The sequence below is a fragment of the Thunnus albacares genome, chromosome 22, assembly GCF_914725855.1.
Source record: "Thunnus albacares chromosome 22, fThuAlb1.1, whole genome shotgun sequence".
Lineage (NCBI taxonomy): Eukaryota > Metazoa > Chordata > Actinopteri > Scombriformes > Scombridae > Thunnus > Thunnus albacares.
In genome coordinates this window covers 21,291,786-21,314,516 of record NC_058127.1, presented here as the reverse complement: position 1 = coordinate 21,314,516, position 22,731 = coordinate 21,291,786, and the positions used below count along the sequence as shown (strand labels likewise).

General features: G+C 38.5%; 1 protein-coding gene, 2 long non-coding RNA genes and 1 gene segment (V, D, J or C); all 4 read right to left on the bottom strand.

The window, feature by feature from the left end:
• Positions 1 to 1,046: 1,046 nt before the first annotated feature.
• On the bottom strand, positions 1,047 to 2,139 carry LOC122973310. Its single transcript, XR_006399972.1, has 3 exons — positions 2,047 to 2,139; positions 1,841 to 1,872; positions 1,047 to 1,689 (listed from the first exon to the last, which is right to left on the bottom strand). It is a non-coding gene; the product is annotated as an uncharacterized LOC122973310 (long non-coding RNA).
• Positions 2,140 to 2,214: 75 nt separating this feature from the next.
• On the bottom strand, positions 2,215 to 20,778 carry LOC122973295. The segment is given in 3 exon segments: positions 2,215 to 2,320; positions 20,129 to 20,467; positions 20,608 to 20,778. Coding segments are annotated over 3 exon segments (447 nt in total).
• Positions 11,702 to 14,141, bottom strand: LOC122973287. Its single transcript, XM_044340695.1, has 6 exons — positions 13,599 to 14,141; positions 13,104 to 13,445; positions 12,867 to 12,911; positions 12,618 to 12,737; positions 12,402 to 12,433; positions 11,702 to 11,976 (listed from the first exon to the last, which is right to left on the bottom strand). Exons 1-6 carry the CDS (start codon positions 13,642 to 13,644, stop codon positions 11,875 to 11,877), a joined length of 687 nt encoding a protein of 228 aa, XP_044196630.1. The 5' UTR covers positions 13,645 to 14,141; the 3' UTR covers positions 11,702 to 11,874.
• Positions 19,520 to 20,121, bottom strand: LOC122973313. Its single transcript, XR_006399976.1, has 3 exons — positions 19,950 to 20,121; positions 19,721 to 19,837; positions 19,520 to 19,545 (listed from the first exon to the last, which is right to left on the bottom strand). It is a non-coding gene; the product is annotated as an uncharacterized LOC122973313 (long non-coding RNA).
• Positions 20,779 to 22,731: the final 1,953 nt, after the last annotated feature.

Here is a 22,731-nt window from a genome sequence, read left to right as displayed (position 1 = left end):
CAAGTAGGCTAAATCTTGTAATTCAGTCACATTAAAGTTATAATACTATTGTTTTGTCCAATAGCCATTCAATGTATTTCTATTCAGTAATGATCTCTCAGTATAGTAGTTATGCTTCATTCCTGCAGCTTCTACTGTTGTTGTGTATCAGAAGGTGCATTATTGCTCAAATACCAACAGAAAGATGAGAAAAAGGAATTAAAAGTTGGTCATTTTTTGGTTTTGTTTTGGCTGGTTCACACTTTTACCACAATAGAAAATGACAGGGGCAGGGTGCACAAGACTTGTTGCATGTCTGCATATGAATGCAAACACAGCTACTATACTTATTCACCGTGTCAGCATATAATGGAGAAATTTCTAAAGTGTAGAAATAATAATATATTGAGCCAAATAGAGGAAAATATAGTCTTGTTAAGATTGTTTCTACATCAGTAGAGATCAAGAGGTTAAACAAATTTAGTATCATGACCCATGATGTTCACTTGAGACCACACTGTGCTGTCTCTTCCTGTCAAACAAGTGATGTGTCACCCAAACCTTCCCTATCGTACTCTCTCTGTAACTAAGTTTGACAGTCATCAGTGTCCTTTCTGCTCTTTTAATTGTCACATTAAGATTGTAGACAGATGAAATAAGAAAGACAAAGACTTTGGCTTAGAAAATAAAAAGAAAAACACAAGCATGAAAATACAAACTAGTTTTTATTTTTGTGGTTGCTTGTATTCACCACCTTCATCTGAGAACAACCACAGAATAATATGATAAAGCATCAGAGCTGCAGTTCCAGTTGCTTCCTGTGTCTATCTAGTGGCAGCATAAACAACATGAGTTTCCTCCTCTCTCTCTGCTGCTGGCCTCCTGCTTCTTATTGTTTTTGGAAGGAACCTCAGCACTGAAGAGTTCAGCTCATCTGAGCCCAAATACTGTAAATCAGAGAGTTGGAGTCACATACTGTATCTCACACTGCAATCTCTGTTTTTTCAATGTCTTCAAGTGCTGCACCTTTTACCAACACAGTTCTTCAAAAGTCAGAAAAAACAAAATGTAGTAGCAGTTTTATTTGGTGTGTTTTGTGGTTGTTGCTACATTGTGAAAGTAACACACTGGAGAAAATAGTACAGAGCTGAAGGCCATTCTTGCTGTGGTTGAGATGTCTCTTTTAGGCTGACACAGACAGTACTGTTTGTTACACTTGAAAGTGGCAGGATGGACGACTGAGAGCATAAATACATGTTACATGCTAAAAAAACACACCTGGATGTTAGCTGTAGACTATCTTTATATTTTCTTCCACGTACCACTATAGACACACCGACATACTGTATGTACTGTGCATACAGTCTATATTAAGTCAACATTTAAAGCTTAAGTTTCTGTATTGATGTGCTGTAATAACATCTTTACAAGAGCGATATGGAATAAAACTCAGCACTAGAAAGAAGATGCAACTGTTATGCATCTTTTTTTCTGCCAAAGTGATGGTCTCCTGTCAACCAAACACACAAAAACACATAAAAACACAAGTGCAGATTCACATGAAAAAGCATCAGTTCCCCTCTGAACAGCTTTTCTTGTTTCTTGAGTCTATCTGGTGGCAGCATACACAACATTTGGCTCCACCGCTCTTCTTTTTGCTTTTTGACAGAAAGTCACTGCTGCATAGTTCAGGTCATCAGAGCCCAGATTCTGTAAATAAAAGTATTTACAGTCAGTCACCTTAACAAGTGGAAATGAAGAGAAAAACAAAACTATGGCTGGACATGATCTTAAATTATAAAACAAATACAAGTAAATGATCAAACTTTACTTGTTAAGTAAATGATAAAACATGATTCACCTCACTCTGTTGTCGATTCTTTTCTTCATTAGCTGCCAAATGAAAGAGACAATGGATCTAATCAGTTAATTGACCGTCATTATTCTAAAACTTTACTGTTATTCCGTTTTTGGCAAACATGAAATTTAGTATTCTTCCAAAATATTCACACAACTTTAAAGAATTTGTGAAAAAAATATAAACCAAATACAAGATCGAAACATTACCTCTCTGAAGTTTTCTGTTTTTAACAACCAGACCAATGATGACCGTAGTGTGGAGAACAAACAGACTGCCCAAGATCACCAAGATCACACCCATCAGCTTCGTTGTTGCATCAGACTCTGCCACAAGAAAGATCTTTAATCAAACTGTTTCTCCTTTTCTAGCTAAAAATGACTAACATTAAAATGGACAAATGAATTTTGCACAATGAAATCTATAAGAGACTCTTACGTTTAGACTTTCTGTCAATGTCATCATATGATTCATCATCACTGCCTTTTAATGAAATGAAGATACATTTTATTGTTATTTTGTTTTAAAAATGTGCATCAATATCTTGTTCTGACAATAATTAAATAGCCACATATAGAAAGACATAAGAGAAGAATCTAAATTTCATAACATCTTACCTTCGACATTTAAATGTATGACACTTAAAACTGTCTGTCCACTTCTGAGTAAAAATCCACAGAAATAAACCCCTGAGTCAGATAAATTCACTCCCTTAATGTTGAGGGAGACTGTGGAAATGTTGGAGCTCATTTGAAATTTTCCATTTTGAAATCCATCACAGTATTGAACAGTTTTAGAGCTGAACATATATGAGATACAGCTGGCTTTGTTTCTGTTGACCAGTCTGAACCAGGTTGTCTTTGATGGAATGTTGGAAATGTTGGTGCACTGCAGTGTGACGTTTTCACCAGGCTGGACCTTCACAGTGTGAGACTCAGAAAGTGAGACAGAGATCCAGCCTGAATCACACAGCAGAGACAACAAGAGATTTAGTTGTTATAAGAAGAAAAACAAAACCTCTTAATAAATTGAATAATGAGCAAAAACCATTAAATTGTGGCAGCAATGAAGTTGAGAGAAATGTAGTGGCAGTACTTACTGATGCTGCAGAGAATGAAAGCTGTTATCAAGGTAAGGTTCATCATGGTGCGTATGATTGTAGCTCAGCAATGTGTGTAATCAAACTGTGCTCCAGGAAGGGTGCTCTCAACTTAAGAGGTGGGGCCATTTTTTCTTGCTCATACAGTTGCGTAAACTGTCCACATGAATGCTTTCTGTAAAACGAGTGTTGATGCCAAATGATCGTCTGAACGGATACGAGATGGTTATCCTAAAGATTATTTTAGCTGCATAGTGTTCAAACCAAAGTTAAAGAATGATAGACAGTCACATGTTATTTTCTTATACTAAATACTCACATGGCCTGGATTAATCTCATAAATGCCATAAAAATGGCCACGTCAGACATCTGAGAAGTGTCAGGAAATGTAATATTTTAAAGAGTTCCTGGTCACTCTGAACACCAGCGTGCAAGCTGCAGAATATGAGATAATAGTCTTCATGTGTAGAACAAAGTGCTTTCATCAGTTGTTCATCAGATACATTGAGGAAACAAACAGGCCCAAATAGAAACAACATAAAGACAAGTGGAATTTAAAATCATCTGATGAATGAAAGATGCAGGTTTTATCAACCACTTTTGTTTTGTTGTGACTGCATCAGAAGCTTTAATTAACATTCTTATTTTTTGTAAATGAGGTACTTCCAGTTTTCTTTATGTTTACAGCTGCAGACAGTTGACTTGAATGGTTTACAATACAGATGCTGGTCATGTGTTGTCATTTACTTACTTAAAAATTTTATGTATCTACAAAAAATAGCGTGTTTTCCCACAACATGCTTTAGTGAGTGGGTGTGAAGATCTGTGATTCCATTACATACTCATACATATTCACAGCAGTAGATCACGAAGCTGAGCCTCAATAATAATTCATAAACCTTTGTTTGACTAGTTTATTTCTGAACCTGCCCATTGCACACTGCGTCGTCACATGCTGCACCGTCACGCACCACGCCACCCACCACCACAGGTAAAACACAGGCCTGTGGGAAACACTGTACATGTTGAAGACACAGCAGAGATACAGCAGGTGCAGCTCCTGACCATCTTCACTGTTGTCACATCCTGCCAGGACTTTCTGTTGTGTTTGGATTCTGTGTTTTTGTTCTTTTGGGTTTTCTGTGTTACACTTATGTTGCCCTACTTGAAAAAGTGAGGCTTGACCTAGTCTAATCAGTGCATTCAGGCTTAATCTGTTGCACATTTGCAAAGCCAGGATGAGGAGGTGCGACTATGTCAAGCCAGATGTAAGTAATTCAGATAAGTGCATGTTCACGGCTTTCTTAAACAGACCACAAGGTCGATCACAGAGTTACTGATGCAGAAATGGAGAAGATGCGTGCTGCATACTTCTCACCAAGTGAGCATCAGCTTATAATGGAAACTTATGAGGAGGCGAAATATATGTAAAAAAAAAGGCAATACGGCCGCTGTAATTAAACAGAGAGAAAAAGCCTGGCAGACAATAGTGGACCGACTGAATGCGTAAGTAGTCCAAAAATACACTTATTAACCACTGCTCCACTGAAACGGTCATAATTACAATTCAAGGGATTGTCATTTTCACAAATTAACAGTTGTACACTTTGCCTTAAAAGTGAGCAGTGGAAGTTAATGTTACTCAGGAAACTTACTATGAAGACTAATTACAAACCATAATGCAAGAATATGTACTACAACCGTATGTGCAACTCTCTCTATCTATCTATTTATATATATATATATATATATATATAATCTCTAAATGTTCATACAGAGCAATTATGACTGGACAAAAGAGGACTTGGTAACACGTCAAGATTAAAAGAATAAAAAGAACATTTTGCAGGCTGGTAAGTGCCTTGATTGCTGATGTACAAAAATGATCAGCATGTACAAATCAGGTGTATAAATTACTTAGAAGGTGCACAGGTCACATATTTTATTGACTGCACTTATTTTAGCAGTTAAGAAAAAGGCTCAAGTGTCTGGCACTTGCCCTCTTTATACAAAGTACATTATTCCAGTACTGCACATGGAACACAATCAACCATTTATATGGTGTTATGTGGACTGTCTGACTTTGGTTTGCCTTGCAGCATCTGGCAACACAGTCACTCTTCTGGAGCCACCAGATGATAATCCGGTGAGTATTATTCATTAAAGGCATAGGCTTGGCACATCTTGTCAACACTAGGTCAATACAAGTTCTATTGACAGGGGGAAGGCACTTCTGCGGCATATGACAAGGACACCGTGTCACTGGACTCTTGAGGTATCATGTCAGTCTTGTGGAAATACTTGGTCCATAATGGATAAGAAGTAGTGATGTGGTGCTGATAGAAAATATCACATTTGTAACAGGACCCAGATACTGTACAGCCTGATAGTCAGCCTGGCAATATAGTGAGTATCGCCTAAAGGAAATCCACATTATGCACAATTCCTGTTGTGCTAATTGATAAGCCTTTTTACAGAATTCACAAACTGTCAGATGTCTATACACCAAACACCTAGAGAGACAAATAGAGCTGGCAGATGTGAAGATTTAAGTCCACAAGAAAAAACTGCAGGATATGGACCTTGACATGGAAATTGAATGAAGGAAACTGGACCTGGATATCCTGAAACTAGAAAGAGAAGTAAGTGATTTCAATGCACACTTTAAGCATGACTGGAACACAATGTATTAATCATTGTTGTTCTCTCTCCCAAGCTCCAAGCAGACAAGTGATGACTGCAAAATAAAAAGGTCAAAACACATTGTGGTGTCCTCCCTGTTTCGTGAATGTACAGTATACTATATAGTTATTGGTCCAGTGAAGTGAGACTAATTTGGGAAGATTGTAAAATTATGAAACGTAACAACCAGAAACTGTGTGCTACCAATGCCAAATAAAATATATGTACACAGGGAAGAGTGACATACACTATCCTGTATTAGTAAGGGATAGGCTTCATCAAAAAGAGAATCAGTCAACTGAAATAATTAACAATGTATTGGTCTCTGACCAGTCTGCCATTAACGTTGTCTGGAAATATTGCAGCATTGTCCTAGTCAATCTGTAATGCCACTCTGGGAGCCCTTTCCTTCCTGAGACAGGCAATATTCTGCAGGACTGTGCAGGCAACAGTGACGTTGCAGGTCCTGTCTGGGGTGACCCTCAGGTGGTGAAGACACTGAAAACGTGACATTGGGTCCTTGTTCTCACATGGGCAAGATTATTTGCTTGCTGTGCCACTGTTTGAGGGTCTGCAAGGGGAGTGAGCAGGAATGGCTGACAAGCATAACCCCTGTCTCCCAGCAACATGCAATAGAATACAAAATATAATCGTTACAAGAACATAAATGGAGTAAAACTTTTGACACATTTATTATGTTCAAGGTTCAAGGTGCTTATCAATAAAATGTGTGTGGCTCACCTTGTCATAGTCGCTGGTAAACCGTACTGGCCTGAAAGACTTGGGAGTCATGAACTGAGCCAGGCCACTTTGCCTCTAAATTACTGATTACGCAGTCAGCATCACAGATCATCTGAAACAATAAGATGCAGCCTATTAAGGTAATTAAATACACATAATTAATATATGTAGTTGACAGTAACCATAAGTCATTCTTACCTGAACATTGATAATGTGAAAGGATTTTCTGTTTACAAAATCTCCTTCATGTGCCCCTGAGGGATGTTTAATGTGGATCTGAGTGCAGTCCAGTGCACCAATGACATTAGGGAAAGCTGTAACACAAAATAATGAGTATCTTACAGTGACTGTTCTAATGTTAACGCTTTTTTGTTCTGTAATTGATGTTACCGGTAATCTTGTAGAATTCCTCTTTAATGTAGCAAATTCTTCTGTGGCCAGGGAAGGCGATGAAGATATGTGCCAATGATTTTAATGCCAAATACACATTTCTGATAGAGTGGCAAATAGTGCCTTTATTCAGGTTTTCAGCATCTCCAACTGAATATAAGAACATGCCACTTATGAAGAAACGTGGGCAGGACACAGTATAAATGCAGAATGCAGGTTTTTATTTAGGTGTAAGCTGCAAAGAGGAAACAGCTGCTCTAGCGGTGATAACTGTGAACCTTTATTAGTATTAGCACAGTGCACATGTGTACAGACACAAACTCCATCAGAAGTTTCTACAGCTGTTAAAGCCAACTGACAGCTGATCCATCTGTGATCAGCTGTTGCTGTCATCAGAAATGGATGTCACTTCACATGACGCTTCAGAGGAGAGGACGTCTCATGTCTCTTAAAACAAATTTCCTCGTTTCCTGTCTCCTCGCTTGGTTTCCTTGTGTCTCTTCTTGCATCCACAATGGGAGGGACTAAGACACAAGGAAAAGACGCAAGTGAGGGAAACGTGGATGCAATTTAAGAGACTTGGGATGCACCCTATCAGCTCGCAATCTGCCCTTGGGTTGTGTCACCTGTTCCTTGTTGTCTTTGTTGATTGCCTCATGTGTTTCACCTGTGTGTTGTTTCACTCACCTGTGTTCAGTTTGTAATCAGACCCTGTGTATTTAAAGTCCAGTTTTCAGTTCAGTCTTTGTCAAGTCATCTGTGTTTTTGGTCAGTGTTCCTTCTTCCTGTGTCTTTTGAGTTTTTCTATAAATTTCTGCATCTGATCCTGCCGTCTTCTGTATTTGGGTCAACCTGCTTCACTCGCTTTTTGACAGCTGTGATCTGTACTCAGTCTTCCTCAACGCAGCTGCCAACATGTTTCTTGAAAAATATCAATGACTCCTTACTTATTACTCATTGAATTGGTAATCACATTACTTTTGTACCTACTCAACAGTAGAAAGAAATGACTTATATGAACTGTTACATTAATTTCTGTGAGTCAACCCAGCTCTGTCAAAGGTGCTTTCCAACAATGCCACATCTTTTTGTATTGAATGAGCAAAAGCAGAAATGAGACATTTTGGTTTGAAGGGGACATTTTGTGCACATTTCCAGGTCTATATTTATATTCTGGGGCTCTACTGGAATATCTGTGCATGATCTACAGTTCGAACTTTTTATCTTATACTGGCTCTTTATGCAGCCCCTCAGTTCAGCCTCTGTTTGAAACAGGTCATTTTAGCCCCTGTCTCTTTAAGGCTCCCCTCCTGATTAGCCCACTCTGTTCTGATTGGCCAACTCTTGGAAGCTGCGTCTAAGCTGACATCTGGGGACTCTGGAGGCTACGTAAACAAGAAGTAGTAGTAGTAGTAGTAGTAGTAGTAGTAGTAGGATCTGCTTCTTTTTCTTCTTCACTTGAAATGGAAACTTTTCAGATACATCTGTACATGTTTAAGCCTGATTCTAATGTTGGTATTATGTTGGTGGACAACACAAACAACACAATTTGAGCAACCTTAGCAACAACCTTGGGAACAAAGGCTACAAAATGGATGGTTGTTTGTGGGCATGTGCGAACAATCACTGTCATCACGAGGAGGAAGTAAAGGTAACATTGCAAATGAAGCATTCAGAGCAGGCTGAAGCCCTGAATGTTGACTTTCAGAATAAAATAATGAGTATAGGCCAGAGGCAGACTGAACACCTCTGGATGTCATGTATGCAGCTACACTGGAAACATCCACAATGTCCAGATGATCAGCCATCCTCCTCTAGAACCTCAACAGTGAGGCTCAGCTAAGTGGCTAAGTGATGTACTGCTGTGAATATGTATGAGTATTTAATGGAATCACTGATCTTCACACACACTCACTAAAGCATGTCATGTCAAAACAAGCTATTCTTTGGGGGGTTTTTTTAATTAAAAAAAAAAAAAAAGTCTCCATAAGCCGACAGTTTGACATATATATCAGGTATGAACGTGGGAACTGTTGAAAGGTGAATTTTAAAAAAATCATATGCCAATAAACAGAACTTTATTTCAGATACCTGGAAAAAGAGCGATGAGTGTTTAACCAGTTCCTCCACATGGTATCCCTGGAGGATGGTAAAGCTGACACAGTTGTTGCTGCTGCAAAGGATGTCATCCAGAAAACTTGAGGGGGGGTCACATCGTCAGGACCTTGAGGGGGGCTGTGTGCACTGATTGGGGGGGGGGGGGGGGGGGGGGGGGGGGGGGGGGGGGGGAAGGAATTTGACACTTAGACACTGAGACAGAGATCCACCTTGAAACACACAGAGACAAGAAGAGATTTTTAATTAGAGAAAGTTTGACGGATAATAAATCTTAAACAAAAAGCAGAGAAAACAAAATATTTTTTTCTATAAAAGAAAAGGAACATAAGTAATTAATTTGGGTATATTTTGTAATTAGTGGATAGTGCATCTTGCGTATGACTGTTACACTAAACTGCCCGCAACTGAACCAGTAAGGCTGCTCTCAACATAAAGAGGCGGGGTGTTTTTTCTTTTTTTAGTTACTTGTCTTATTGCTCAAACTGACATCATAAATGCTTTCAGGAAAAGTGTTGATGCAGAATGTTACCCTCAAGTTATTCTTCAGACCATGTTATACAATATGTTGGTCATATCAGACGTTGCAGTTGCAGACATTTGTGTAGAAGCAGTGATTATATACCCCCATATATTAGAACTAAATGGAGCTTTACCTGCACAAGGATGTTTTTGTCTCAGTACAGAGGTGGTCTCAAACGCTTGTGGTCTCCTGTTGATTTCCATCATTGTACACTCAGTTCAGTTAGGACACTCAGGTCAGATTTAAAGGTGCAATAAATGACATTTAGCCTCACTGGATGTCAGCAAACAACTATTTTCTATGTAAGGATATAGTGGAGTAATGGCTACCTGAGCAGTGATTGAAGTTACACTCCCTCTGTGTGTGTTGTTGTCTGAGCTTCTCTGTTCTTTATTTTGGTAGCCACACCAGCCCCATGTGCATGTTGATGCATGTTAGTGCATGTGAGTCCCTCTGTGTCCGTTTCTAAGATGGCGGCCACATCACAAACTTCTCAAATTACAGGTAAACAGTACACTAAAACATGTTTCTGAAAACATTTGAGGTGAGAAATAGGCAATGCAGTAACAGAATCTTGATCCATATTTGATCAGCACCGCCTAGTTTGACAGTTTCAGTATAGATCTGAGTTTTGTGAGTTGTTGGCTTTCTTTTTTCCCCCAATTTTATTGAGTAAACAAAACACATTTGTTTTGGTCTGGGATGTTGATTCTATAGTGCGACATCTAGTGGCTGACTGTTGTGAATTGCAACTTTAACCATTTATTTCAACAAGACATGCATTTTCAATTGACAGCGAAGCTCTGCCCATGTGATGCTCTGGAATAATCTGAGCAAGTTGACACAGACTGACCCTGAGCTTACAAGCCCCCGGCAGAGCTTTACATACACAATGATTGAAGAACATGTATGATTGAACATTCATGTTCACAACAGCTGGATGCTAATACAGGAGGAGGCTGGAGAGGTAGAGTGAGATGAATTACAGTCAGGAGGTAATGCAGGAGTGAGGAGCATAGTGAGCATTATGGCAAGCTGAATGAATGAGCACCTCCGAGTTTATAAGGACAGCGTAAGTGGATGGAATAGATCATGGACATGTATGATTGGACAGAAATGAGACATGTGACTATAACTTACTTCCATGCCTGCCTTAACTAACGCTTAACTCCTTTGATTGTTTTTCAGATTTTTACTTCTATGCAAAAAAAGTAACTGTTTTCCACTAGTGCAGTATGGCATGCTTACATAAGTGACAGTAAAAGATCTGTTACCAACATATTCATACATACAGTATTCACAGCAGGGCATCCCTGAACTGAGACTGGTGGTTTAGGAAGTTCATGCTGCCATTGTGGGCCCACCGCTCTGAAAATGAGCTAATTAGCCTTATAGACTGTGATGGTGGAGGATTTCTTTGCACCCTGAATTGCCTGTACTATGCCAGGGTCTAGACCTAGACTCTGTATTTTGACCCTTTTAGGTCCTATGCCATGAGTAGCTGGCTGAAGATGGACCATGCTTTGATAGTGCTAGTTCCTGTGCTTTTGTATCCTACTGTGTATCCTATATGGATTAACCAGGGTGAGGCTACCAGTATGGTTCAAGAAAACGGGACTTTGTAGTGCTTGCATGCTGGCAGATATCTTGGACTCTGGCCAAAGTGTGACCCAAAACATGAAGTCATCCATAACTACTTATCTCATCATGATGAGTTTTTACAGTAGTTCTGAGAAGAATTTTCCTCTTAAAACTGAATGTCAGTGGATGTATATGCTAGCGTGAGAAGTTAAACCCATAGAGCATGTTACAGGGTTAGAAACGTGGCTCCTTCTCCATTAAACGCTATTCATATGCTTTCAGATGAAGATCTGTGTTTCAAGTGTGAAATGTGACTCATGACAAGAGGAGCAGTGACACAGTTGAAGGCTGATTTACAGCTCACATGATGCTATTTTATTACATCTCCACTTATCACTCACATGGTAAAATATCACAGTAAAATATTCAGTTTTGACATTGTTTAACTGTATGTGTTTCCAAAACCTCTATACAACTTCAGAGACTCTGACTTTTCTCTAAATTTGTTTTTAGAAAGCTTTGATCTAACAGGCCACATGGTTCTCACCTCAGTGGTGCTCAGACCACACTGAGCTGTCTCTTCCTGTCAAAGAAGTCATGTGCACCTCACTCACTCATCCGACCTCAATATAACACTATAAGAGAATCTGGACAATCATCAGTGTCCTCCCTGGCTCGTCCTCCATCAAACACAAATCATATGTTTTTACAAAATAAACTTTGACTGTGAGAAAGAAAATGCTGAGAATTAAAGCTCTGCAGTAGGACAGTGATTGAAAATGATCTTTATTGCAAAATGAGATTTTTTTGTTGGCAAGAGATGTTATTCCTCTCAGCAACAACAACACACAAAAGCCCCAAAGCGGATTAATATGATGAAGCATCATTTCCAGTTGTTCCCTGAGTCTATCTGGTGGCAGCATACACTACATTTGGCTCCACCACCTTTCTTTTTGCTTTTGGTTGAAATGTGACTGCAGCGTAGTTCAGCTCATCAGAGACCTGATTCTGTAAAAAGAGTATTTACAGTCTTAATGTGGTGACTTGATAAGATTGAAATAAAATACAATTTAGATACTGGTTCTTTGAGGCCGATACCAATATTGATATTTGGCCAATTGTCATGAACACCATGATGCCTTGATTTTTTTTAAAGGATTGTGACATTTAGTGAAGATGTGTGTGAAGGAAAACATTTTACAGTTGAAAAATAAACTTGTTCGTGCTCTCTGATGGACACATTATGTAAAGGAGACACTGTTTCTAAATGACACATATCTTCGGCACTTTTATTTCTTGCCGATTTTGCTTATTTCTTACTCATCAGCCAACATAAACTGTGATACTGCAACAAGATCATTTCAGCTAATAGGTCTGGCTGTTTCTTGCTCTGTCATACAATATATCAAAGCAAATGTAAAAGTAGGATTCACCTCACTTGGTTGTGGATTCTGTTCTTCTTCAGCTAAAGGACAGAGACAATTACATCTGATCAGTTATTTGACAGTCATTGTTCTTAAATATTGCTGTTATTACATTTTTCAAGCAAGACGTTTCATATATTTCCTCCATATTGTCAACACTTGAAGAGAATGTCCAGTAGCAACAAAACCAATTATAAGACACACACAGTAACTTTGAAAAAGTACCTGTCTTAAGTTTCCTGATTTTAAGCAGCAGACCAATGATGACCATTACAAGGAAAACAGTCAGACCAGCCAGGATCACACTCGTCAACTTTGTTATTCCATCAGACTCACACTCACATTCTACAAGAAAGATCATTAAATCAGACTAAATTACTACCAGAAGTGACTTGAGATGAAAAAACAAATCAAGCAGAACTGTTTCATTTTCAAATGTTTGATAATCTGCATTTCTACATCTGCAAATCTTACTTTTAGATGTGTCATCCATGTCATCATGTGATCCATCATCACTGCCTTTTAATGAAATGAAGATACATTTAGTCTTGATTTTGTTTTGACAGATTTCACAATCATTGTTTGGTAATGTTTAAACTGTCACTTTGTTGCATATGTAGATATTAGATAATAATTATGAAACATATTAACAATATAAACATAAATGACCAAATAGTTGGTACCAAACAAAATACAAGACATTAATCTTACCTGCAACATTTAAATATATCACAGTGAAAACTGGACGGCCACTTGTGTAGAATCCACAGAAATACATTCCAGAGTCTGATGAATCCACTTGTTTGATGTTCAGAGAGACAGTAGAGGTGTTGGAGCTCATTTCAAATTTTCCCTTCTGAAAGCCATCGCAGAGTTCAGCTTCGCTGCCAGATTTGATCATAACAGAGATACAGTTGATCTTGGTTCTGTTGACAAGTCTCAACCAGAAAGCCACAATGCTATTTTTTAATCTATCGGGACACTGCAGTGTGACTTCTTGTCCAGACTGGACCTCCACAACCTGAGACTCAGACACTGAGACAGAGATCCAGCCTGAAACACACAGCAGAGACAAGTTGTTACAGGAAGATAAACGATACCTCTTAATGAATTTAATAGTGAGTATATAAGTTTCAGTCGTGTCGGCTGAACATAGAATAACAACATTTGTAATGAAGTTGAGACTAATTCAAAGCCAATACTCACTAATGCTGCAGAGACTTAAAGCAGTTATCAAGGTAAAGGTCCTCATGGTGTGTATGACTGAAGCTCTGCAATGTCCGTACTTGATGTGTGACCCAGGAAGGTTGATCTCAACATAAAGAGGCGGGCTGTTTTCTTGTTGCTTGTCCTGTTCCTCAAACTGACATTAATGTTCTCAGGAAAAGCATCTTGATGCAGATGTTTGCCTCAATGAGAACGAGACAAAGTTATTTTTCAGACAATGTGATTTCATAATAAATAATCTTCAAGCCAAATTACATACAATATAGTGAAGAAAGATATATAGAATAAGAGTGTTTCCCCTAGGTTGATTGCTTTGGGGCGGTGGGGGGTGAAGGGTTGTGATGGCTGATGAAAAACTCAGAAGACACATTTCCACGACAACGATTTGGAAGACGAGTCTTTTCTTTGTCTTGAGAAGCTGCAGCATTTATTTATTTACTGCCAGACTGACAAGTTACTGCTAACCTTTTCATCTGCTCCGCTCGCAATCACCGTCACTTTTTTGCCTCTCTCTCTCTGCACTCGCTCAAGAACACACGCTCATTTACACACTCACCACACACACACACATTACACACATTACACACTGCCCTATTCCTAAACAGAGCTACACTACGGCAGTGTGCTGCTGCTGAATGAATATTGGGGAAACACTGAGATATTTACCTCAATATCCAGTTTCTTGCTGTTTGTGCTTTTTCTATTATATCATTACACATTATAGCTGCTCCAAGACTAAACAGTGAGTGCTGACATGCTCTCCATGTTGTTGTTATCTCTGATTTCTTCACAGAGCTGAATACAAACCTTGAGTGCACTTATCATTGTTCTTTTTTTTTTTTTAATATTCTCATTCAACATTAATTGTTTATTAATTTAACAATAAACAATAAAAAAGATTGGGAGCAAGAAAATCCTGAGAACATTTTTCAGGACCCGTTATTGTCGAGTGCTTTCATCTAAATTTCACAAAGTACATGCTTCATATCTGGTTGTGTAAATATGAGTTTGTATATTTCAACAAGTGTGAAAGAAACTGTGAAGGTCAATTAGTCAGTTTGTATAAAGTAATGAGTGGAGTAGTGAAATATTGTCAGGAGTTGATATATACTGGTAACTTTTAACTAGACTTGGATGTTTGTGGTTATGGCTGAAAACCAGTCTTTTTTGACAAGTGAAAGGACCAAGAGGCAACAAAACTCATCATTAACAAGCCGAAGTGCAGCTTCATCCTTTCTGTTGTGGCCTCTCTGCTCTGCATGTGTGCGTGCCACTCAAACAGACAGCAGAGGAGAGACACAGAGAAGCAGGAGAAAATGAAGCACATAAAGAAACACAGTTATGTAACCTGGTAGAGTGGTGGAGTCCTGACCTCAAACTCTGCCTGCTGTTATCACAGCCACTGCCCAAAGGCTGATGCCCAACAGTGTCCCGACTGCAATATAAGTAAATACAGGCAGAGGGCAGGGTCTCTGCAGATACATACACCAACACGCACTTCTAGTGGGTCATAAGTGATGATTACATTTGTATGAGTTTATACATTGTTTGTTTTAGGAAAAGATAAATTCATGAGCTTGATTTTGAGAAACAAAGTAGAGATGTTGGATCATGTTGGTCATTTCAAATGTTCCATTTTGAACCCCATTACAGAAAGAAGCAGGCTCAATATAATTGTACAGAGAGGAAATACAATGGGGCTTGGTTCTGTTGACCAGTCTAAACCAGAATAAACCAGAGAGGAAGAAGTGGAAAAGTTGGAGCACAGCAGAGAGTCTTCTTCACCAAGCTGGACCTCCACAGTCTGAAACTCAGAGGCTGAGACCGAGATCCAGCCTGAAACACACAGCAGAGACAAAATGAGATTTAAATCCCGGCTGTTAAGCAACAGACAGACAACAGTTCCTCTAATCAACTGTATTAAGTCAATTCATTTTTCCTGCTGGTTATTAAAGAAAACATAAGTTAGCCATGGAGAACATTTTGAGAGTAATTCAATGTCAGTACTTACTGAGGCTGCAGAGAAGTAAAGCTGTAATCATAGTAAAGCTCATCATTGTGCATTTGATCATCTACACAACAATGGATCTTAAAATCACTGAGCTCCAGGAAGGAGGTTTGATTATGTCTGTTTATCTTGTCAGCCACTGACCACATAGTTGATATTTTGGGTTGAAGTTGTGGTGCTGAGAACATAGTGTTTTTCTGAGGTAACACATCTCGTTTTGACCTGTATCCCCCTGCTTTGTACCAAACTCTACACTGAACACAGGTTCATTTAAAACTGATCTTTTTATTCACTTTTGGTAAGACAGCCAACAAGCATATTATCCAAATACATGAAGGGGTAAGAAACTCAGTAATTGTTGCAATATAAAGACTCTAAATTCTCAACTTCAGAGACAACCAGGCCTTTATTTGACACAAACTTATAAAGACATGAATCTATTCCTAATTTCCTCTGTTTGCCTTTATAATTGTATCACATTTTAGTAAAATGTCTTGTTTGCTGATCTGAGTTTAATTTTGCAGCTGGTGTTGTAATGCATACTCAAAATGTCCTCCTTGTTTACCTGTTGTCTTGGTCAAATCAGTTCTGTTCCTGTGAGATTTTCTCTATAACAACAATACTGTTTTCACTCACTAATTAATTCTAGTTGATTCTACTTCATTGTCCTCAGGTACTGTCAGTAAATTCAGCACTTTCCAGCAACATGTGACAGTAAATAGCTCTCTCAATGTTGTACTTAATAGTTCAGTTACTGTGGTCTGTAAAGAACGTGACGGTTTGAGATGAGATGGATTTATACTTGATGGTATTTTAACTGATTACATCTCAACAGATACATCACCAAAATATCTTCACGTTAAGAAGAAAACAAGTTGTGTGAAAGAGGAACAGTTTTAATTGCATGTGGTTTTACAGCAGAGAGTTAAAGGCCAGTCTTGCTGTGGTTTTGTTTTGGCTGGTTCACACTTTCACCACAATGGAAAATGACAGGGGCAGGGTGCACAAGACTTGTTGCATGTCTGCACAGTTGCTATACTTATTCACTGTGTCAGTACATAATGGAGACATTTCTGAAATGTAGAAATAATAATATATTGAGCCAAATAGAGGAAAATATAGTCTTGTTGAGATTGTTTCTACATTAGTAGAGATCAAGAGGTTAAACAAATTTAGTTTCATGACCCATGATGTTCACTTGAGACCACACTGTGCTGTACTTCCTGTCAAACAAGTGACGTTTACCTCACTCACTCCTCCCTTCTTGCAGACCATCTGACTCTCCCTATAAGGAGATTTGACAGTCATCAGTGTCCTTTTCTGGCTCCTCCTCCATCAAACATCTAACATGCTCTCGTTTCTCTCAGATTAAGATCAGAGGCAGACAGAATAAGAAAGACTTTAACAGAGAAGGATTGAAAGAAACACAAGCAATAAAATGCAAACTTTTAATTTATTGATCATTTTTTCACAGTGAGTCCTTCCACCCACTGCCCACACACAAACACACATCAGGTTACTGTGATAAAGCATCAGTTCCTTTCTGAGTTTATTTGCTGGCAGCACAAGTTCTCACCTTTTTTTCTTTTGTCTGTCTGAAGAATAAGATGAAGACAAACAAGATAAAAAGACACTGAGACTGAGAGCAAGAGAGAAAGAAGCACGAGAGAATCAAAACTCAACCAGAACATAATTAAAATTAGATTCTAGACAAAGTGATGTCAACTGCTCCTACTTACCACTCACATATGAAAACACATCAGCCAATTAATATGACAAAGCATATTCTAAACTCACACATCCAGTAGCTTCCTGAATCTGGTGGCAGCAGCAAACACAACATTCAGCTCCAGCTCTCTCTCTGATGCAGACCTGCAATTTTTGTTTTGTTTTTGGATGGGCTACATAGTTCAGGTCATCTGAGCTCACATTTTGTACATAAGAGTTCACACAGTCATGTGTTGTATCTTAGATGCTGTAGCTGAGTTTGTCAGGTATCATCCTTAAATCTGTGCATAATCAAAGTTTTTTTTAAAATGTCTTTCTTCCAAACAAGTAGGATAAATCTTGTAATTCAGTCACATTAAAGTTATAATACTATTGTTTTCTCCAATAGCCATTGAATGTATTTCTATTCAGTAATGATCTCTCAGTATAGTAGTTATGCTTCATTCCTGCAGCTTCTACTGTTGTTGTGTATCAGAAGGTGCATTATTGCTCAAATACCAACAGAAAGATGAGAAATACAGAACTTTGGTTTTGTTTTGGCTGGTTCACACTTTTACCACAATAGAAAATGACAGGGGCAGGGTGCACAAGACTTGTTGCATGTCTGCATATAAATGCAAACACAGCTACTATACTTATTCACCGTGTCAGCATATAATGGAGAAATTTCTAAAGTGTAGAAATAATAATATATTGAGCCAAATAGAGGAAAATATAGTCTTGTTAAGATTGTTTCTACATCAGTAGAGATCAAGAGGTTAAACAAATTTAGTATCATGACCCATGATGTTCACTTGAGACCACACTGTGCTGTACTTCCTGTCAAACAAGTGACGTGTCACCCAAACCTTCCCTATCGTACTCTCTCTGTAACTAAGTTTGACAGTCATCAGTGTCCTTTCTGCTCTTTTAATTGTCACATTAAGATTGTAGACAGATGAAATAAGAAAGACAAAGACTTTGGCTTAGAAAAGAAAAAGAAAAACACAAGCGTGAAAATACAAACTATTTTTTATTTTTTTGGTTGCTTGTATTCACCACCTTCATCTGAGAACAACCACAGAATAATATGATAAAGCATCAGAGCTGCAGTTCCAGTTGCTTCCTGAGTCTATCTAGTGGCAGCATAAACAACATGAGTTTCCTCCTCTCTCTCTGCTGCTGGCCTCCTGCTTCTTATTGTTTTTGTAAGGAACCTCAGCACTGAAGAGTTCAGCTCATCTGAGCCCAAATACTGTAAATCAGAGAGTTGGAGTCACATACTGTATCTCACACTGCAATCTCTGTTTTTTCATTTGTGCTGCAGCACAATGTCTTGCTGCACCTTTTACCAACACAGTTCTTCAGAAGTCAGATAAAACAAAATGTAGTAGCAGTTTTATTTGGTGTGTTTTGTGGTTGTTGCTACATTGTGAAAGTAACACACTGGAGAAAATAGTACAGAGCTGAAGGCCATTCTTGCTGTGGTTGAGATGTCTCTTTTAGACTGACACAGACAGTACTGTTTGTTACACTTGAAAGTGGCAGGATGGACGACTGAGAGCATAAATACATGTTACATGCTAAAAAACACACCTGGATGTTAGCTGTAGATTATCTTTGTATTTTCTTCCACGTACCACTATAGACACACCGACATACTGTATGTACTGTGCATACAGTCTATATTAAGTCAACATTTAAAGCTTAAGTTTCTGTATTGATGTGCTGTAATAACATCTTTACAAGAGCGATATGGAATAAAACTCAGCACTAGAAAGAAGATGCAACTATTATGCATCTTTTTTTCTGCCAAAGTGATGGTCTCCTGTCCACCAAACACACAAAAACACATAAAAACACAAGTGCAGATTCACATGAAAAAGCATCAGTTCCCCTCTGAAGAGCTTTTCTTGTTTCTTGAGTCTATCTGGTGGCAGCATACACAACATTTGGCTCCACCGCTCTTCTTTTTGCTTTTGGACCGAAAGTTACTGCTGCATAGTTCAGGTCATCAGAGCCCAGATTCTGTAAATAAAAGTATTTACAGTCAGTCACCTTAACAAGTGGAAATGAAGAGAAAAACAAAACAATGGCTGGACATGATCTTAAATTATAAAACAAATACAAGTAAATGATCAAACTTTACTTGTAAAGTAAATGATAAAACATGATTCACCTCAGTCTGTTGTCGATTCTTTTCTTCATTAGCTGCCAAATGAAAGAGACAATGTATCTAATCAGTTAATTGACCGTCATTATTCTAAAACTTTACTGTTATTCCGTTTTTGGCAAACATGAAATTTAGTATTCTTCCAAAATATTCACACAACTTTAAAGAATTTGTGAAAAAAACTATAAACCAAATACAAGATCGAAACATTACCTCTCTGAAGTTTTCTGTTTTTAACAACCAGACCAATGATGACCGTAGTGTGGAGAACAAACAGACTGCCCAAGATCACCAAGATCACACCCATCAGCTTTGTTGTTGCATCCGACTCTGCCACAAGAAAGATCTTTAATCAGACTGTTTCTCCTTTTCTAGCTAAAAATGACTAACATTAAAATGGACAAATGAATTTTGCACAATGAAATCTATAAGAGACTCTTACGTTTAGACTTTCTGCCAATGTTATCATATGATTCATCATCACTGCCTTTTAATGAAATGAAGATACATTTTATTTTTATTTTGTTTTAAAAATGTGCATCAATATCTTGTTCTGACAATAATTAAATAGCCACATATAGAAAGACATAAGAGAAGAATCTAAATTTCATAACATCTTACCTTCGACATTTAAATGTATGACACTTAAAACTGTCTGTCCATTAATGTAAAATCCACAGAAATAAACCCCTGAGTCAGATAAATCCACTCCCTTAATGTTGAGGGAGACTGTGGAAATGTTGGAGCTCATTTGAAATTTTCCATTTTTAAATCCATCACAGTATTGAACAGTTTTAGAGATGTACATAGTTGAGATACAGCTGGCTTTGGCTCTGTTGACCAGTCTGAACCAGGTTGTCTTTGATGGAATGTTGGAAATGTTGGTGCACTGCAGTGTGACGTTTTCACCAGGCTGGACCTTCACAGTGTGAGACTCAGAAAGTGAGACAGAGATCCAGCCTGAAACACACAGCAGAGACAACAAGAGATTTAGTTGTTATAGGAAGAAAAACAAAACCTCTTAATAAATTGAATAATGAGCAAAAACCATTAAATTGTGGCAGCAATGAAGTTGAGAGAATTGTAGTGGCAGTACTTACTGATGCTGCAGAGAATGAAAGCTGTTATCAAGGTAAGGTTCATCATGGTGCGTATGATTGTAGCTCAGCAATGTGTGTAATCAAACTGTGCTCCAGGAAGGGTGCTCTCAACTTAAGAGGTGGGGCCATTTTTTCTTGCTCATACAGTTGCGTAAACTGTCCACATGAATGCTTTCTGTAAAATGAGTGTTGATGCCAAATGATCGTCTGAACGGATACGAGATGATTATCCTAAAGATTATTTTAGCTGCATAGTGTTCAAACCAAAGTTAAAGAATGATAGACAGTCACATGTTATTTTCTTATACTAAATACTCACATGGCCTGGATTAATCTCTGCCATAAAAATGGCCACATCAGACATCTGAGAAGTGTCAGGAAATGTAATATTTTAAAGAGTTCCTGGTCACTCTGAACATCAGCGTGCAAGCTGCAGAATATGGGATAATAGTCTTCATGTGTAGAACAAAGTGCTTTATGTCTAGTTGTTCATCAGATACATTGAGGAAACAAACAGGCCCAGATAGAAACAACATAAAGACAAGTGGAATTTAAAATCATCTGATGAATGAAAGATGCAGGTTTTATCAACCACTTTTGTTTTGTTGTGACTGCATCAGAAGCTTTAATTAACATTCTTACTTTTTGTAAGTGAGGAACTTGCAGTTTTCTTTATGTTTACAGCTGCAGACAGTTGACTTGAATGGTTTACAATACAGATGCTGGTCATGTGTTGTCATTTACTTACTTAAAAATTTTGTGTATCTACAAAAAATAGTTTGTTTTCCCACAACATGCTTTAGTGAGTGGATGTGAAGATCTGTGATTCCATTACATACTCATACATATTCACAGCAGTAGATCACGAAGCTGAGCCTCAATAATAATTCATAAACCTTTGTTTGACTAGTTTATTTCTGAACCTGCCCATCGCACACTGCGCCGTCACATGCTGCACCGTCACACAGCACGCCACCCACCACCACAGGTAAAACACAGGCCTGTGGGAAACACTGTACATGTTGAAGACATGACAGATCACAGCAGAGATACAGCAGGTGCAGCTCCTGACCATCTTCACTGTTGTCACATCCTGCCAGGACTTTCTGTTGTGTTTGGACTCTGTGTTTTTGTTCTTTTGGGTTTTCTGTGTTACACTTATGTTGCCAGAGGGGTGTTCCATCAACGCAGTTAAAGAAAGCTACGCTTACTTGAAAAAGCCTGGCTAGAATTAACGTCAACTTTCACTTGAGGCTCAAGACTTGAGGCCCACTAATGCAGCTTAGCCATGTCTAGTCAACGCTAAGTCTAATAACGGGACAGAGTGCATTGTAAACTTGGCAGCCACGCATTGCTCTGTTCTGTATTTCTCTGTTTTGTGTCTTCAGGTTATGCTAACCCATTGTTGCTAACTTTGGAGCTAACCCCCTTCACTTTTCCAGCATTTGGGGAAACAACAGATGTGACTTTTTAGCATTTATTAAGCGACACACTGTAGTCTGTATTGTACATTTACTGCCAGACTGACAACTTACTACTAACCTTTTCCTCTGCTCCGCTCGCATCCACCATCACTTCTCTGCCCCTCGCTCTCTCCCACTCGCTACGCAAACATACTCCTTAACGGAGCCATGCTACCAGTCGTTTCCCAGGCAACAACACAGAGGTTGACTCACGTACCGGAACAGCGCTGCTCAGAGACTCCCAAACGCCGTCAGATATCAAATATTAATTTTTTTTTGGCGGGGGTTCTCGTTGTGTCATTATGGTGAAACACAGATTCAGTAAACGTTCAGCACGTTCAGTAAACGTTGAGTACAGTTAGACCCAGTGGTCTCTATTAGGTTGAGCAAGTTCAAAGTTGTGAAAACAATGGGGGTGTTTTGAATACACCCCTGTTTTCACAGGTAATTTGTTAGTCTGTCCCTCCCGCCACAGGAAATAATGGATTACTCCTGGAAAGCTGTTGATGTAGCACTTTTCTCCTCATGAAAATAACACAGAGATTATTCGACCAATGAGAATTTAGTCGGACGAGAGCATATCGACCAACTAATCAACCAGCAGACTACAGCCTTACTGTCTAGGACATTTATCACTATAAGCAGATGATTATTATAACCA